The following is a 20,292-nucleotide window of genomic DNA, read 5'->3' on the forward strand; positions in this document are numbered from 1 at the left end:
ATTCACGAAAAGTGAAAATTAAAATACTGTTTTTTATCAAAGTAAACTTATGCAGCATTTTTAAAGCAAATTTTACGGAAACAATTTAAGTCGAATAATTTCATTGTACAGAAAATCCATAATGTGGAAAATAAAAATTCAATCGTAGGAATTTTTTGACACATTTGCATTCAAAATATAAGCATCTAAAATCCTATGAATCAAAACAATATGTTATATTTTCTTCTCCTCTTTAAAAGGACGATTTATAGTTCTGCGACTGTTCTCAGTTTTCCCTTCTTAACGTAAACAGATCTAGAGCAGCTGATTTCCTCGAGTTTAGAGGAGTGTGTTAGTATGCAGGAAGACGTTGAAAAACTGGAGTACACTGTAAAGTCCTAACAGCCCGTTCCAAACGAATGCTGAATTGAAAAGCTTGCTTTTCCTTTGAAGAAAACAGCGAAGATTTTTCATTCTCTTAATTTCAAAGATAAATCATCCATGTAAAGACCATCAATAGATTTTTTACGTTAATAAAATAGACACTTCTGTGTGACTTTAGCACTCCAAAAAGTAATGTAGTTCAGTGTCATGCTCAAATAATTTTGTTTCTGGTTTCTGGCAGCAAACCAGCAGTAGCCGCCAGAAAGAGAAACAGTGGCGGTGTCCATCGTGGTTGTGTAATCATTTAATAATAACAAATATTTAGTTTACATTTTAGTGTTGACATTTTAAAAATGTATGAGCCAGAAGATGGTGAGTGAATGTGTTCTTCATCTTCATTTCATTCATCATGTTTAAAGTTTGCTTCTGAAATCTTTTACGTTTAAGATCTGCTTTGGCACAATGGAGCTCAATTTATCAGTATCACGGGCCTTTCATTTGAAATAAATTGGGCTCTAATTATTTCTGCTACATTTAAATACTTTTCCCATCCATTTTTTGTTGTGATATCAAATTTCAGAATCACTTTGTTTACAAATGAATTCATGTTATAGGAATACAATGTAAAATATATAAATTGGTTTATAATATATAAATTATAAATTGGTTTTTACAAAGTTATGTCTGAACTTGTCATAATTGGACGAAATTTTATTCTTTATATTCGATAACAGATTTTTCATTTCACTTTAAAGCAGCAGTGTTAGCGCATTCATATCGTGATTAGTTATGTGATTTTTTAACGCTGTACATATCCATCGAAATTTAAAAGTTGATCATTTATTATGATACTCATTACGTTATTTAAATTTCAACCTCGTCTTAAGAGTATCCCAATGACTTCTCTTGCAATAAAATAATGAAAGAATGTAATAAAATGTGAGACAGTTGGATTTGTTGGTGATGAAATATTACGGGAGGGATGATTAGACAGAGTAATAATAATAAAAAATATTGACAGAGTATTCTTCTGTTAAATTGACATTAGCTTAAAGAAACTAAACTGATACTGTTAATAAAGTTTTATTTTTAATTAAATTTATTTAAATTAAAGATGACTGATTAATGATGATCATGATCACTGATCAGTTATTTAGTAAGAAATATTTTTTGCTCTGTGTGCTTCATATCTTGGTATGCTTTGGAAAGACATTTTGTATGATGAAAGGCATAGAAGGTGAATTCCATTTGTGGCAGACATGACATTAGACAACTTTTTTTTTTGGTTTTCCAGTAGTAAATATTAATTGATCAGGTAACACATGCTATGGGGTGATGTGAATATTGACCTCATTTATAATAAACACAAAAATTTTGACTCAAGATCAAATATTTTAAATTAATTGGGTTAGAACCTGCTGTGACACACATGACAAAATTGCGACATAGATTTTGAGTGACCATATGTTATTACCATTTGCTCTTAATTGGTACTCATGTGAAGTCTAAATTTTTTTGGAAATTAAAGCTAGACTTTGATGTGTGGAGCAGAAAGAAAAATATTAAGAAATTTTTACACAGTAAAATAATATTAAATTTTTATCAGCGTGAGACATGACGCTGTGCAATTTTACATAAACTTAAGTATTTATTCTTTAAATATCAATCTCTACAACTTAGACTATATATGATGAAATATTGATGTATTATGTCATATGAGGAGCAAAATAAACAAAAAAAAAAAAAAAAAATCCTGGTGATCGCTAGAGTGGGAGCAGTAACAATCGCTAATAATTGTTGTGTCTCATACCATACAACATGATCTTCAGGTTTTCATTTATACATGTCGTTTATTTTAGTTGGTACTAAGCATTTTATTTGTGCTAGTTCTGTCTAAATTATGTTTATAGCATCATATTGTGTATTTGCCATATTGCATGTTGTGATGAGTTGCTTTTTCCAAGAGGTAGTTTTTGTCACCACCCCCAAAGCAGAATACTATTAAATTTGGATTTAAAAAAAGGAAAAACTGATAAATTTTCCGCAGAAATTCTGGAAATTTCTGTGAAATTTCTACAAAAAATCTGTAGAAACTGCGGTGCAGAAAATCTGCAGAAACCGCCTCACAGAAAATCTGCAGAAACTGTGGTGCAGAAAATCTGCAGAAACTGCAAATTTTCTACAAATATCTTCCAACTCAAGATAAAATTTTGCAAATGTCTTGAAATTAGAAAAAAAAATCTAAAATTCTTGCAAATTACGATAATTTGGCGGAAAGCTTGGGATGTTGAATTCGATAAGTCTGTGTAGCACTTTCCCAATCGATCTTCATCCACTGCAACTTTGGTCACATACGTATGTTTTGGAAACATGCCAAAATTGAAACACAACCTCCATCGCCAGAAATTGAGTGTCTTGTTTGAGATTTCAATCCCTTTGCATCCAGAAAATATTTCAATTATTTAGAAAGTTTTGAAGTGTTTTCATTATATGCAACCCAAGCTCGACTCATTTTATTTATTATTTTAGTAATTTATTTATTTAGTAACATTATTTTAATTGCTCCTTCATGCCATGTAAAATTAACCAAAATGTGGTTTACCACCTAGGTTTGAATTTTTATAAAATATTGTATCTTTGATCTTTCTATGCATTTTAGAAAGCAAATAAATTGGAGAATTTGGAGAATCTCAATAGGCAGGGGTGCCCAACTAGGGAAGGGGGCTCATGACTCAGACTGCGGCATTGAAATTTTTAGGGGGAGGGGGGTGTTTTTTTGAGAATTTTTCTCATTTGGGGGGGATCAAAATATCTTTAGGGGGTGTGCCCTTGCTATTAGGGAGGCACCCCTGGTTTCGGTTTGACAAGTTGTTAAAGTTTTTTGGATTTTATAGTTGTCATGATCAAATAATTTTCAAAATTCAGTACTTTTAGTTATTTGGTTGAAAGCTGTGATGTTTCCGGAAATATCTTGTTTCCACAGAAATAAGTAGTAACAGTCCAATTAAGAAAAAAAAAAAATCCTATGTGAAACGATTTTGATTTTTGGCACCCGATTTGTGGAAAATGTCGGGTTTTTTCGCGTACAATCTTGAACTACTTGCAGAACAATTTTGATCAAATGATTTTACATTGCAGAACATCCTAAAGTATTTTGCTTTGGGGGTCACCACCACAAGTATTGAAATTGAATAGCATACACTATTTAGACTCTGAAGTAATACTATATAAGCATACCCAAAATTAGAATTGTGTCCCAAGTTGAGTGTATTTGTGATTTTTTAAATATATAAAGAAATAAGTGAAACTGACCTAGTATAGTTAAGTGAAGATGAATGTGCACAAATAATGCACTGTACACAGCCAAGAAGTGTAACAAAAACTCAATTCAAAATGCAGCTCAGTTAACGTAGATAATCAAAAGTGTTTCCATATGTAACTAGTATGTTGTGGCCATCAAGAAACTTTCTTCTATATCTTTCTTATAAATTTGATCCCTTCCAATGCTTGACGAGGAAGCAATATGCCCAACAAAAAAAAATTACACACACAAAAACTTGACGACCATCCCAATTCTCCATTTATCTCAAAAGCAAAGCAAAGAATGAAAATTGAAAATTATTTTAAAAGCCTTGCTTAAAATAATTAATTTAATTTTCCAACAATTAAAATCACACGAAATACACAGACGACAGTCTATAGTGATTTATCTTTCTTGTTGTTGCAATTACAAAACTATTTTTATTCACAAGAAAAAATCGGCCCCCCATAGAGCGATTGGCGATAAAATTGAACTAATGCCTGTTTACATCTAGATTTACATTTATTCCAAATTTCTTCCAGAACGTAGCATTACTTCTAGAGATGTGGCACTTACAATGGAAAAAAAGAACGTTCAATTGTGCCACCCCCCCTTTTCAGCTGTTGACGCCAATATAGAATCAGCTCTTATAACCTCTAAGGGCTACTTGGCAATAAATTTTTGTTTGATTCCGTTCATTATTTCTTGAGATACAGCAGTCACAATTGACGACAGAAAACGTTCTATAGCTCTACCCCCGTTTGAGCTATTGACACCAAAATTGAATCGACTCCTGTACCTGTTAGGGGCAACATATGGACCACATTTTGTTTGATTCCGCCAGGGAGATACTTGAGGAATAGCAAGCACACATAACTTGAGAAATGTCCCATTGCTCCACCCCCTTGGAGGAATTTGTGCCAAAACCAATGGGCACAAGTTCACCTAGGGGCACATATATGTACCAAATTTTGCTCAATTTCATGCGGTAGTTTTTGCTGTAGAGCGGCAATAAAAAAACTGGTCACACACACAAAGACAGAAATTTTCCGAAAATGGTCGAAATGGACTCGGCACAACTTAAAACGCTCAAATCCATCAAAATTCGAAATTTTGCACAAATCTAATGCTTTCATCTATAAATTAGATATAGAAGAAAGTAAAAATCATATTTTGTTGAAGTCTAAAAATATTTCAACTTGCCCATATTACTGCTAAAGCAGTTAAGTTTAACTCCCATGGCTTCAGAATATAACTATTAATTTATGATGCAATATTATTTACCTTCTTATTAGTAAAGCAGGTGTACAAGCAGTTAAAACAAAATTTGTGAAAATGTCCCAGTTAGGGCAAAGTCCCAATAATGGTAACTTGGCTATAGTCACACATAGCATCTGCTGTCTATCAGATACATTCTCAAAAGCTTTTTTTATTCAATTTAGTAGTAAAAAATACTGCCCTCTCTACTACCAATACAAAGCTAAATAATAACAACAATAACTTTAAAAGCGAAGCATTAAGGCAAAGTTGCTTGAAAAACCTATTGTAACAGACATGACTGTAATGACAGGCATGACAAATGTGACAGGCATAATGAAGTGTAATGTTCCATATTTCACTCAAATCTTACATTTATTTTTCAATCTTTTTATGAATTGTTTCTTTTGGCATTTCGAAAGAGAAAATAAAGTCAATGATTTTTATCAAGTAGGTTTTGTTTAAAAAAAATCTACATTTTCTGTGATTGATACCAAGTTTGGGGGGGGGGGGGAAAGCAAAATAATTAATATATATTATATTTTGTTATATTCTTAAAGTTTGACTTATTTTCTATCTATCAAAACAAAAAACAGTTGATTTAGTTTAAATTTAAAAATTGTTGACTGTGTCGCATTTTCATAGAATTTACCAGAATATTGTATAAATTTTACACTACTTTTATACAGAAAATTTTGAGGAGGATGATTCAGAGGAAATTACTGCAGACTTGTGGCAAGAGGCTTGTTGGATCGTCATCAGTGCATATTTTGATGAGAAAGGTCTGGTTCGTCAGCAGCTGGACTCCTTTGATGAATTTATCCAAATGTCAGTGCAACGCATTGTGGAGGACACACCACAGATCGATTTGCAGGCAGAAGCTCAACATTCTTCTGGAGAGGTTGAAACACCTGTGAGTAAAATTTTCTTTCTTTTGGCATTGATTTGTTTACTTATTTTTTTGATTTCCTCTATAATTTGAATCTCTTTGCATTACATTGTCTCTTTTTTATGATAATCTAGGAACGCCCATTCCATACATGTGATTTTTCTACCAATTGATAAGAATTCCACTAACTTCAATCTTCAAATTTGCTCTATTCCTTTTTTTTTTTTTTTTTTTTTGAAGCTTCATGTAAAAAATGTAGAAATAACAGAAAATGCATGCTTGTAAAAAATAACTTTACATTTTTTTAGTGTACTTTATATTATCCTATGTTAAGAAAGTCATCAAGGTTGTGAGAAGCAAAAGCGTGTAAGTGAGCTTTTAAAAGTTTTGAGTAAAACACGTTTAACCTTCAGGTCCTATGTAGGCTTTCATTGAAAAAATTTTTCTGAAATCCTGCTGCTCAGCAGCACCCACCAGTACCACATCTTACCCTGAAACAGAGGAGAGGTTCTACCGTTTGTACTGACTATCTTCAAATTTTTTATTTTAGAGCTTACATCTCTTCGCTTCTCACTGCCTCAGTAATACCTACAAAATCAATAGCAGATTTTTAGAAATTGCTACTGAGAAATGCTTTAAAATAACTGCAGTCTGCTTTTTCTAGCATACGAACATGTACGTTGTTTTCAGTGTGCAATTGGGTGTTTCCAAAGTTTTAAGTCTTTTTTTTTCTGAAAAGCATTTTTAAAAACATAGGTTTTAACCATTTTTTAAATAATTTGACAGAGTTCGTACTTCCTTAAGAAACCCTTAATTTCATCTAGCGAAATTAAGGTCCTTAAAAAACCTATAAAATGTCCTTAATTTTCTGAAAAGTTCCTTAATTTTTTAAAAACTATATCAAATTCGGTCCCCGTTTTCTTCTATTTTCTCCCCTCAGGTCTTCATTTTCTTCGATATCTGCCGAAAAAGTATCTTTGGGTAACATGGCAACTATGTTAAACATGTGCTTTGCCAAAAATTGTATGCCTTGTTTGAGGTTTCAATCTTTTTGCATCCTACAAACATTTCAATTATTTTAATTTTGGAAGGTTTTTTCACCATATGCTACTATATATCTGCTTTTTTATTCATTATTTCAATAATATTTTTATTTCTTTAATTTTTTTTTTTAATGCAAAAGTCTGTTTAAAAAGATGTGGTCCAACTCCTAGTCAGTCTTGCATAATATTGACGAACGTGCGAACAGCGTTTGCAGAAAATTTTTGGCTCTGCGGAATTTTTTTTTCACTGCTAACGTTAATAAGAATATATATATATTAGGGTGGAGCTTATTTGCACTGAAAAAATAAAGTTTTAATTTTTGTAGGTCTTACCCTCTTAATTTGTTCCTTTTGATGAAAAACCACTAAATATGAAGTTTGAAAGAAAAATTTTGATATTTAGAGGTAGCTCAATGAACTTGAAGTTTGTTACATACAGAAAATTTCGACAAAAAGTGATAGTTACACATTTATTTATATAGCACTTGTAAATCAATTGAGACATGAAAGAAGATGGTTTCTGGGTTATAAAATGCACTTGGCATTGTTCTGGAAACAAGTTATTGTTTTGAAACAGTCCCAGATAAAGTCACTTTCCTGCTGTCAGGGTATATTCCGCGGCGTTTCTCGATGACTTGCAGCAGAAACAGCAACTGCGTTTCATCATATGTTATCAGTCCACTGAACTCCTGAATGAGTGCCACTCCACGTTCAGCATGATCATTCACTACATTTAAAGCACATACACAAAAATTAATTGAATAATTTTTTTGGCTTCTTTGTAGTCATCTCTTGTTTCCCACGATGCTGGATCAACAGAAAAATAATCTACGGGCAGGTTTAATGCCTGGAACAGTCATATAGACTTTGCTGTTACAAAATCATCCAAATTTTTGTTCTCAAATGTTTGAAGATCAATCTTCCTTTGTTTAGAATTTTCTTTAGCTGGTTTTATCATAGCACTGACCATTTTTATCTTGGTAGATGCACTGACATGACTAACAAGAAAAGCCAACGAAACTAGTTCCTCTGTTAAATACCATAAATGGTTGGAAAACTTATTTGCAGCTGCTTTCGAAATATTTGTATGAATAGCCGAATATTCAATCAAAGACTTCATTAGTAACAGGTCATTATACGGAGCACTTGCAGCTTCTGGTGCTGATATCCATGCTTTCATGTATACACATGCAATGAAAATGCATACAGCTGTTAATCCCTTTTCTTCTTTAGATGTAAGCTTGAATTGTGATCTAAACATCCAGATTTTGAGACTTTATAAATACATTTCGACATCCAACAGTCGTGATGCATGACTCCAGGCGACATAAATTTAACACCTCTAATAGGAGCAGTTCCAAGGAAACACAAGTTCAACTAATTCTTTATAATCACCTCTTAGTTGGTTATAAGACTCTTCCATGTATTTTTTTGCATGAGCAATTGTATCTTTTATATCCTTTATCAGTTCATCAACTACGTCAATTGAAATTCCAGTTTCGTACTGGTCGGTGTCAATGAAGCTCCAAAATTCCTTGAAACGTTTGAATAATGGAATTTCAAAAGAAGATGTGGCTCCCTTGCACACTTGAAACACTGAACCTATAATCAGTCCCAACACATGCCTGCACGCAAAAGGAACACATGCACCCGAGTTACTGCCAGTGTTTGAACTGGTTGTGTCAAAACACATAGCATGTATGTTGTTTGATATTCCCCAGCTTTCAATAGCTTTAAATACAGCTGTAGCCTTTGCCTCACCCGTCCCAGATGGAAGCTTGGGAACTGCAAGTAGCTGGAGAATTCTTTTCCCAGTTACTAGTACAGGCAGGCGATCCACTTTATCTTTTGCAACGAATCAGGAATTAATTTGCTGTCCCAATGGATAACTAGAGGGGCGTTAGGTTGAAACTTAGCCTTTATGTCTGCATATTTCTGAGCTTTTTCCTTCCTTCTTTGACAGCGAATTGAGTCCTTATTTAAAGAAAATTCATTGATATTGAATCCTAAGTTTTTTGCAGTTTCTGCTATGATATAGAAAGCCTTTTGGTTTGACACTTTTGTTCTGTCCAAAGCTGCAGCAAGTTGGGGAATAACTATAGTTTTTCTCCCTCGCTTCCTTTTCTGTCTTTTTGATGCTTGTTCTGTGATATCCATTTTCTTACCTTCTTCCGTTGAGCTTAATTTGCTATCAGTTTCAGTATCAATAGATGATTCAAGTTCCACTATAGAATCTTTTAATTCTTTAATTTTCTGTTGCGTTATTCGGACATTTGCTTTTGTTTCTCGTTGAAGAGCTTTTTTCTCTTTTATATCAAGCTTTTTATCAACTCCTAACATTGATCCACACCTAAATTTCTTCCTTTGTGCTATTAAAAACTCTTTGTCTTCTTGTAAGACTGCTTTACCGTAAAACACCAGCATGAGCAACATCAAAAAGATCTTCTAGTTTAGAGAGAAAAGTTGATTCCTTAGCTTGCTGTGTTGATGAACATCAAGTTTTATTTTTCTTCAAAAGCTGCCATTCTTTATACAGCTTTTCAAGCTTCATTTGACAATTTTGGTTGTCTCACATAGGAATTCTAGCTTTTTGCCAAAACTTGGCAATTTCTGTGATGGTCCGAGTTGAAGCTTGTCTTACGGTTTTCTTCAATTCAAGATGATGATGCAAAAAATGTCCCAGAGCCATACGCAAGGATGGCAATTTTCCATCTTTTAATTCTAGAACTGACCCACCAAGAAGATACAAGTCATTTTGAGATCTTATGGCTTTTGCAGTCATTTTGCTTTCAAAACTGAAGCAAAAATAAAATACTGAAAACAAATACACATAATGGAAAAGTAAGCAATCTTTGCTTTTCGAAAAAAAAAAAAAGATCCCGCAATGTTAAAATTTTCACAGTTGTTGAGCTACCTCTAAATAATCTTTAAATGTGCTAATATTTGGCCTGAATTTTTTTTTTCATACAAAGGAACAAAATGAGAGGGTAAGAGGTTAATATTTTCATAGTTGAAAAATAAGCTCCACCCTAATATATATATATATATATATATATATATATATACAGTGAAACCTCCCAATAGCGGACAGTCAAGGGACTAGAAGTTTTGTCCATTATTGGGAGGTGTCCGCTATTAGGAGGAACTACTTAATTTACCTTTTTCAAAATGGGCTGTTGTTCCCTTTTTAGAACAAAATCGAAACAATTGCGAAAGGTTTACTACATTTTACGTCAAAAGTGTAATTAATCTGTTTTTTCTTAATAAAGGTATACTGACAGCACACACTTGTCTTAAAAAGCATTTAATCAATTAAAGTAATCAGTTAAAACAGTTTGACATCTCTTTTTTGCATTAACAACGGCGGCAATTCAGCGGAGCCACCCCCCCCCACACACACTTTTTATGGTTAATTTATTTATTTTATATCGAGTATCACTATTGCATGATGCATGATTGACAGTTGGCAATATGATCTTGAATATGGGCAAATCTTTTTCATATCTAAAAATTAAACAACCCAACGAAACCACGGCGCCATAAAGCCGACTACTACCAGCACCGGTCTGCTCAATTGCATCTCCTGAGAGCCCCAGTTAGAAAAAGCGCCCAATTTTCTCTTTTTTATCTTAACTTTTGAATAGCTATTGTGTACAAAATTTATTAAAATCTTAAGAAAAACGTACGTTAATTGTTAGACTGACATCAGTTTTCACTTATCTGCTTCAATACTCTCAAAACTAGCCGTTACAAAATTATGACTTTTATTTTCTTTTTCATTTTTTGCTGCCCGCAAAAAGTACCATGCCTTTTAGTTCTTTTTTTTTTTTCTGCCCCAACTTTTAAGCCCCAATCGCTGCCTCTGCCCATTACCACCCTTTTAATTCCAAGAAACAGTGATAAGGAAATGCCGGGGGGGGGGGGGATATCAGTTGTGGAGGATGAAAAGCTTTGTAAGGCAAGCAGTTACTAAGATATTCTGTGAAAAGAAGAAAAAAAAAAAAAAAAACAGGAAGTGCTACGATCGCAAGGGAAATAAATTTTTTGTGAAATAACTGTCCGTTATTCGGAGTGTCCGTTATTCAGAGTGAATTACATGGAATGGCCTATATTGAGGGACTGGGACTTGCAAAAATGTCCGTTAATTAGAGGTGTCCGCTATTCGGGAGTGTCCGTTAAGGGAGGTTTCACTGTATATATATATATATATATATATATATATATATATATATATATATATATATATATATATATATATATAAAATTTAAAAAAAAAAAAAGAAATTTTTTAAAAACCCCACATTTTATTTCTGTTTCTTCCAAATCTTACGCAAAATTAATCTAAAAAATAATTATTTGTTCTTGGAAAAATTGCGATTATAGTACGCTAATTATTTAAAAGACAAAGGAGTAAACGGTTGCAAGTCGAGACCACTCCTACTATGTCTGTATAGTTTTTTATTTTACACAGCCTGGATCGCGTAAGAGGAAAATTCAAGTACATAAAATAAGCAACTTTACAGACTACGGAGAACGATCTCTCTCGCTGTAAATTGAGTTCCAATGCGTTGTCGTAGATAGGGGGGGGGGAAGCACTAATTTAAAACTTTTTCAACAGAGAATATGCAGAAAATACAGTATTTATTTTTGCAGAAATACTTGATTTCAAACAAATAAGTAGTTTTGTTGATTTGTGTGCAAAATCAAATATCTTCATAAAATTTTCAAATAAAAAGCAGGTAGTTCATGTTTTATCAGAGCTACATGAACTTTTTCACTGTAAAATGAAAATAATAATAATGATCATGTGATTGATATTGAGCAAAAAATAATAGTTTAAGCAGTTTTCTTCAGTTAGTGAAAAGTAAGCATTAACTATATGCTGTTGCAAAATAAATAAATAAATAAAAGTAAATAAATAAATAAAAATAAATAAATAAATAAAGCTCCCCCCCCCCCTTTTTTATATTTTTGTATAAATAAAGCGTGAATGAGGCAAAATAGTTATTTGCAGAAAATTTTCCAGTTGGGATTTGTGTTCGCAGAAAGCTTTTCATTTTATCTTAGTCTGCTCCTAGTCTTGGATTGTATTGGAACTTGGCATGGTTACTTTTTTATATATTTAAGAAAGCGTTCGAAATATTTATGGTGAAGCTCTAATAGTTTAAGCTTACAGCCTGTAAATATTTTGGAATTTCCTGATTAAATGAAGCAACTTTAAGTTGTTCTTCTGATCCTGAAATAGTATTGTGAAGGTTTTTAAACCAAATCTTGAGTTTCAATTTTCAATATCTTAAATTGAAACGTTTTTAATTTAAAAAAATATTTTTCTCTAAAAATATGAAAAATTGAGTGATGCAGCCAAGATTGAATTCTAGCTCCCTCAACCAGGGGACTCAGGGGTTAGAAATTGCTGTCATTCTTTCAAAATTTAAATTTATATAGAAATACACAAGCTTGCATGAAATGGTGCAATGCAGCGAAATGGGATGTTAGTAATAATAACAAATGAAAAGCAATAATAACAAAACCATAGTTTAAATATCTTGAAGAAACTATATTTTAGTTATTTTCCTTCACTTTGCCTCTCACTTTAATAACCTATGCTAAAAAAAACTAAAAATATATTGCTTTATATATACGCATAATTTATATAGTTATCCCCATTTTCCTGATCTTTTTTACTACTGAAGTTTAAAAAATAAATACTATGTTTTAAGAGCAATATGTGCCATGTATTGTTTTATGAAGTACCCAATTATTTCAAGCATAATTAATTGTAAAAAATCTTGAATTAATTATCTTTGAAACTAGTAAATTAGCCCTTTTTTTTTAAATTTTAGAATATTATGGACTCCAAGGGCTATTTTGATCTCATCCTTTTTCTGCATGATTTTAAAAATTCTTTTTTTTTTAAATTTCCTCCTTTTTGCTCTCTGACCACTCTCATCCCTGCGATGTATGAAAATTTAAAATATAACTCACTTAAAATGTGGCATTGCAGTCAGTTGTGCCTGCCCTTGCATTTTGGGAACAATAATGCATTTGTGTATACAGTGTCTATACAGTATATATCTAGTACTTTGTCCACCCCCTCCCCCAGAAAACTTTGAAATGGTGTACCTTAAGTTATTTAATTATTTCCGATGAGTCTTAAAAATCTTTTTAGAGTCCTTAAAAAGTCCTTAATTTTCACTTTACAAAATAAGTATAAACCTTGTTTGACAAAGTTTAGTGTTAAAAAAAAAGAAAAAAAATATATATATATATATATATATATATATATATATATATATATATATATATATATATATATATATATAATCGGTGGACTTATTCAATTTTACTTATTATGCTTCCACTCATGACATCACAAGTGATAAAATGCCATTCACTGATACTATCAGCACAGACTGCATTGTTTTGGCATTTGATAAAGATAAAAATATTAAATCTTAATAATACCAATGAATTTCATGTTCGCTTCAGAAACTTTCATTCAAAATACTCATTAAGGTTGTAATTAATACTACTGTTAATGTTTAATGACAAACTTTTTTAACAATGCTTAAACACTCAGCTCGTCAATGGTGTAGTGTGCCAAAGTACATCACTTCTGATGTCATAAAGACCGCGCCTTATTTTCAAAATCGGACATAAACAAAAATTAAATAAAAATAATTATTGGGAAAGTAAAAGTTTTTTCTGGCTCCATGTTATTATTGTTATTGTTATTATTATTCTTTGGCTTATTCTATCAATTTCAGTGACTACAAGTAGTACTTATTGACTAAAGGAAACAACCCCATTCATTCAGATATGACCCCATTGTTCTGCATTTTGCACATGAATCAGATTTTTTTTTTCAATTATTTTTAAAGGTTAGGTATGAAATGTAAAAATACATTTTTTTTATTCATACAAATTTTTATTTGAAAATGCAGGTACCCTATGCGTCCCATAAAAAGCTAGTAAATCATTAGCACAACCAGCAATAAAAAGAAACTTTAAGAATCATTTTCTAATAAGTAATCTTAAATAATCTTAAGTAATATTAAAAAAAACATTTTGTATTCTTAGAGAGGAAAAATTTTAAATGAAAGCATTTTCCTCTAATAGCAGAATTCCATGATTTTCAGATTTTCAAAATTCTGCAAAGCATTTTAGCACTTTTTGTTTTTGAGAAATACTACTATCATGTAGCAGGATTGGCTAATTAGGCAGGGGACTAAAATTCTACTACATAAGTGGTGCATTGTTTTCTATGTGGAGCTAAACATTTTCTGGAAAGATAATATTCTTCTGCACTTTACTTATTACTTACTTATTTGCACTTATTACTTAAGATTAATGTTAAAAACTTTGAAAAACAAAATTCTCATCCCTCTAAAAATGTGATAACATTTAACGTTGCATTTTATTTGTTCTTTAAATAACATAGAAAAATAATGTAGGGAAACAATTGTCTTTTTTTTTTAAAGATAGTAATTTTGCTTTCAAACATTCATTTATGATTGTAACAATATTTCTAATATTTTAAGAATCTTTATTTTTTAAAAACAACTAATTTTACACATTATCATAACAAAAACATTTCTACATTTTGATTGAAGTTTTTCGAATTTTCTGCTGGCAGAACTTTCCTGCACATACTTTTCAACTATGGTATCAAAGTCGTACCAGGTCACTCTTAAGTTTTAGCCCTTGACGCAATTCTATCAAGTCATCCAATTTCTAATTACTTGACGGACATTTCCTGTTATACAAACTTTCCTTTCCTTTTTTCTTTGCTCTCTTTTTCTGTTCCAGTTTTTGTGTTGTAATGTAATAATCATAACTATTTGCCTATTTTCTCTCTTTAGCCCCGGTATCTAGTAAAGTTTGAGCAAATTTATCTCTCCAAGCCAACACATTGGGAGAAAGATGGTGCACCAAGCCCTATGATGCCCAATGAAGCAAGATTGAGAAATCTTACGTAATTTACTATTTTTTATTGTGTGTAAATTCTTGATAATTTTAATGTTAGGTGCGATTCTTATTTTGCTTTGTACTTGTTACACATTTTTCTGCAATTTTAATTATCTACATGGTGTTTCATGTTGCTACAGGATAATTGTAATTATTTTACATTGCATTTTCTTTGGGAACTTATATTATTCTGTCAACTATTTTCGCAAAACCAAAATTAATCCTTGAATAATAAGCTTAAAAAGATCTTGCCAAATATTTCATTAGAAGGATTTTTAAAAAAAAAGAGACTCTTTCATTTACAGTTTGACACATTTGGCAGTGATTATACATTTGGTGAAAAATGTTGACGGAGTAATTCTTAAGTAAGGGAATATAAGGAAAAGTGAAACGCTGTCTGATAAGATAGAAAGGCTATTAGTTTTGAGGGATGCCAGCTTTTGCAAATATTTGTCAACCTCTAAGCTAAGCAGAGTAAAAATTAAGCAACTTCTTCAGACCTGTCTTAAGTTTCCATTTGCTAATGCCATAGCAAAGTTGGCAAACATTATTTATCCTTTTTTTAGCTCCACCTATCTGGTAAATTTTTAACTGTGCAGTAACGCATGTGGGCTACTCCTGTCAGGATTATAATAAAATGATAAATTGTTCGTTATTAACATTCTAAATATTAGTTGGAACCTTCTAATATTCAGTTAGTATTTAATTAATATTAAGCTTATTTTCATTTTAAATGTTTTGTCCATTTCTTGTGAACAATGGACAAAGTGAAAAAGTTCATTTTGTTTATTTATTCAATTATTTATCAAATCACATGTAATCATTCACTAATCAATTCATTTGCATTCCATCATTTAAAAAAATCGCTCATTTATTCATTTGCCTCTTTTCTTATTCATTCCTTTATTGTTTTGCTATCTATTCATTAAATAATTGCCTATTCATTTGATCAAAAATATTTCAAATTAAAAATTTTCACATGGAAAAAAAGTAAAAAATGTCCACTTTTTTTTAAATGTACAAATTTACTGCTGAAAGTTTTAAAACTATAAAAAATGTTTTTTAATTCAAAAGACTATTTTGATAAACTTGATTCCTGCTAAAAAGTATGAAGTAAAATTAGTGATGATTTCTTGATTACAACAGTCAAAAATTGTTGTTAATCTTAGTATCTGCATATTTAGATAAATTTTAAAGCAGCCAATAACATTTAAATTAAAAATTTAAGAGAAGAAACAGGCAGTATGCAGCTTTGTTTGATAGCTTTTACTTACCGCCATAATTGAATAATTCTAAGGTGTGGGATTTATAATGATTACTTAACAAGAAAAGAAATTAATTTTGAAAACTTTTCTTGTTTTATAAGTTTGTAAGACACTCATTTCATCACTATATCTAATACACTCATCTCATCACTATATCTTAATTTTATAGGTATTCAGCTCCACTATATGTTGATATTACTAAGACTGTGTTGAAAGATGGTGAAGAGCCAGTGGAGACACAATTGCAGAAGAGCTTTATAGGCAAAATTCCCATCATGTTACGATCTACCTATTGCCTCTTGAGCGGATTGACTGATCGTGATTTAACTGAGTTAAATGAATGTCCACTTGACCCTGGTGGTTATTTTATTATCAATGGATCCGAAAAAGTATGTTTAAAGTAGATTTAAATAAAAATGAGTGCCTGCTTTTGTTTAAATGATTGTGTAACAAAAATATTAATTTCAGGTCCTTATTGCCCAAGAGAAAATGGCTACAAATTCAGTGTATGTATTTCAAATGAAAGATTCAAAATATGCTTACAAATCAGAGTGCAGGTCTTGTTTGGAACATTCTTCACGTCCTACAAGTACCTTGTGGGTCAACATGCTTGCCAGGGGTGGACAAGTAAGACATTTTGCAGACTTTTGTTTGTGAACAACTTGTTATTTTTATTTTCTTTAATCTTTTTCATTTTTTTATTTAGGGTGTGCGAAAGAGTGCTATTGGCCAGAGAATAATTGCTATTTTGCCTTATATTAAACAAGAAATACCGATCATGATAGTTTTTCGTGCTCTTGGTTTTGTGGCTGATAGAGACATTTTGGAACATATCATTTATGATTTTGAAGATCAAGAAATGATGGAAATGGTATGCTTTTTTATGGTTTATTTTGCTCTTCAAGTAAGTACTAGAATTAGAGTATTATTCATTGTTTGAACAAAAGGAATTGTTTGTACCATCAGGAGTTGGGGGAAAAGCAGTTAAAGTGAGAGCTGCAATTTATATCTTCCATCTGGAGAGCAAGACTCATTTTAATGAAATTGTAACCTTTTGAAACTAGTATACTAGTAAACTTTGTAAACCTTTTAAACAAGATAAACCTTTTTTACAAGATAAAAAATCATGAATACTGATAATTGTTATTTTTACTTTTATATTTATTTCTTTTAAACTTGTATGCCTATTTTTTATTTCCAAATAATAGATAGAATTGTTCAGAACAAACATCCATTTAACGTGGTCAATGGTCAGTCTTGAAAAATTGGTCTCTCACTCATGAACTATTTATTTATTTATTTTTTGTTGGTTTCCAATAAATTTCAAATTTAGGTGTAATTCTTGAAATTTTTCGTTACACTAGTGATATTTGCTAAATTTCAGTAATCTCTGGCTTTACTACTTAGGCGTACTCAGATGATAAAGACAGCTGTATTTAGGTTTTGTAACATAACTAATTTGAAAGTAACTGCTTCCCCGTCAGAAAACACTGTGCAAACTGTTTGTAGTTTTCTGGATTTTCTTCTAAATGTCTATTTCAAAAAGTTGACTGGTATGCCATCTCTTCATGTGCAAAACTGAGATTTTAGAGGCTATCTTCACAAACTTTCTTTTATTGAATAAAATTTTGTAAAGTTAGTTTATCTCATAATTTGTTTCATTTTTTACGTTTTTACCTTTTAGGTCAAACCGTCATTAGATGAAGCTTTTGTTATACAAGAACAAAATGTAGCCTTGAATTTCATTGGGTCTCGTGGTGCTAGACCTGGTGTAACTAAGGAAAAGAGAATTAAGTATGCAAGAGAAATCTTGCAAAAGGAAATGTTACCTCACGTTGGTGTGAGTGATTTTTGTGAAACAAAGAAAGCATATTACTTAGGGTAAGTTATGAATTTGAACCACATTTATCTTTTTAAATTTAGTTATGGAGATAATGCAGGGTGGCGACAGATCAGGGAAAAGTCAGGGAACTTTATTAATCAGGGAAAAGTCAGGGAAATATCAGGGAATTTCGAAAAAATAACAAAAAATCAGGGAAAATTGATTTTATGAAGAAATTTTTTTTTTTTTTTACTTTGCTTTACAAAATTAAGTATCTTAATTCCCTACGCATTTTCCGCCAATTATCTGTTCAAAAAAAAAGTAAAATTAATTAGGTGCGATTATACACTGCCACATATTTTTGCATCTTACTTATTAATTACAGGATGAACTTCCTAAGATTGCTTCTGTGTCTGTTAGATTGTTTATTTTACCTAGCTTGAAATTTCCTTTCAGGATTTCAAAGAGACGTAAAATAAACAAACATACAGGCTAAGAGGAAGCCTTCATTAATGCCTTAGCTCCTTTGCCTTTATTCCATTGTCTCGAAGTGATTAGCGTACTGCAATCACGATTTCAAGAAGAAATCTGGTTTTTGAATTAATACTGATAAAAGCTTAAAAGTTTTTACTTCTTCGCGTTTTTAATTTAATTGCTAAAATTGAACTTTCAATTTTAAAAAAACTTTTTTGCCGTTATACTATTTGCTGTCGCCGCAGATTATAGAGGCTTACTTTTCTTCAGACTTAAATGATTCTTTTATTTTATAACCAAGTTGTATTCTTCTTTTATATATTTTGAAATTAACTAATTGTTTTTTTTTTCTTGCATTTCAAAGTTATTTGTTACAAAAGCAAGCCAAGATTTTTTTCGTTACATACTGAAATCATTTGAAATAGAGTTAACTTGTGTACTTAAGTAAATATCTTTATTTTTTTTTTATTGTTAAAATGCTGTATTCATTTATTAAAACCTACGTTCTTGATTAGAGAAAAGCTCCCTATGAATGGATGTCAAAATGTTTCATCTGTTTTGCATAAATACGTCAATTTGTTATATAAGAATAACTACATTACTTCTATTCTTTCATTATTACTTGTTATTCTTGCAACAATCATTATACTGTTTGAAAATTTGGTTCAAAATAATTTCAATTACTTTTTAGTTCTACCATAAATACACATGTTTTTAAGAGTGAGTTTAATAGTTTCTTAAAATTCTTATGCTAAGGATTATTCTGGTAAAGTTTTTTTTTTTAAATTTTCTATAATTTTTCCATGTAGAAAAAATTAATATACTGTTTTGTAGGTTTTTTTTTTTCCAAAAAAAAATTGACTTGATATGTGTTTTTACCAGTAAAAAAATAGCATCTTTTTAAAATATATCTCTAGTTCAACAACTTTAAACAACTTAAAATGTTTAAAATACTGCAATTTATAGAAACATACAATGGATTTCAAGCAGAGCAAAGAAAGGAAACCATTATCATTGGTAACGTAAATCAGGGAAATTTGGTGAACTTAATCAGGGAAAAGTCAGGGAACTTTTTTTCACAGTTCCTGTCGCCACCCTGTAATGGTCATTTGTCGGTGTTAGTGAACCTAACTTTTAAAGGCATTTTGTAAGGTACTTTATTCCATAATCCTTTTTTTTTTTTTTGTTTGTTTGTTTTTTAAATCTTTTGGTTCCTAAAAGCCCTTATTTTATCAAATCCATCACCAAAACCTTCTTTTTTTTTTCTTCTGCATTGGAAAAAGTCATAGGATTTTCAGGAGATGTTTTTCGCACTTAGTTGTGACTGAAACGTAAACCCTTTGACCTACACCATACTTGGTTCATAAGGAGAAAGGTTTTTATTTTTCTTTTAATTTTAAAAGTTAAATACTTCAAGTAGTTAAATGAAAAATGATCATATAAGCTTTTTGTTACAATATGATTAAAGTAAAAAAACCAATGTAAACAAAGCAGAAATATAGGGGGTGGGAAAGTGCCCAAGTTGGATGGATTTGTTGATTATTTTGGTGAGACAGGTGATGGTGTTGATGGGAAAGTGTTTAATAACGTTATTTGTGATTTTGTCATAACCGGGGGGTTTTTTTGTTGGGGAGTTTCTTGGTTATGTTAATGACTTCCTTTGGAGTGACAATGGGGGGGGGGGGCTGATATTGGTGGTCAGGCAGGTTAACTTTTCGATTGTGTTGGTGAGCTTTTTGCACTGATGAAGAGACTCCTTTGTAGCCTTGAAATAGCTATATGCTGTATTTTCTTCAATATTTGTGCTTTATTTATGTTGGTTTTTCACTTTAATCAGTTCAAGCAGTGTTAGAAATATTCAAAACAGGTTGTACTATTCCTAATCTTTCTAGGAAATATTCTAATTTTTC

At 31.2% G+C, this 20,292-nt stretch overlaps 1 protein-coding gene across 1 annotated transcript in view; it reads left to right on the top strand.

Moving 5' to 3' along the window:
* The first annotated feature begins 622 nt into the window (after positions 1-622).
* The window catches only part of LOC129221608 (DNA-directed RNA polymerase II subunit RPB2), a 46,088-nt gene continuing 26,418 nt past the window's right edge, over positions 623-20,292 (top strand). The window contains exons 1-7 of the mRNA XM_054856129.1: positions 623-735; positions 5,611-5,834; positions 14,716-14,828; positions 16,256-16,475; positions 16,555-16,713; positions 16,793-16,957; positions 17,771-17,967. Of these exons, the coding sequence (XP_054712104.1) occupies positions 717-735; positions 5,611-5,834; positions 14,716-14,828; positions 16,256-16,475; positions 16,555-16,713; positions 16,793-16,957; positions 17,771-17,967 (1,097 nt within the window). The 5' untranslated portion in view covers positions 623-716. The remainder of the gene's footprint in view (positions 736-5,610; positions 5,835-14,715; positions 14,829-16,255; positions 16,476-16,554; positions 16,714-16,792; positions 16,958-17,770; positions 17,968-20,292) is intronic.

This window comes from Uloborus diversus, chromosome 4 (genome assembly GCF_026930045.1).
Source record: "Uloborus diversus isolate 005 chromosome 4, Udiv.v.3.1, whole genome shotgun sequence".
NCBI classification, from domain to species: domain Eukaryota; kingdom Metazoa; phylum Arthropoda; class Arachnida; order Araneae; family Uloboridae; genus Uloborus; species Uloborus diversus.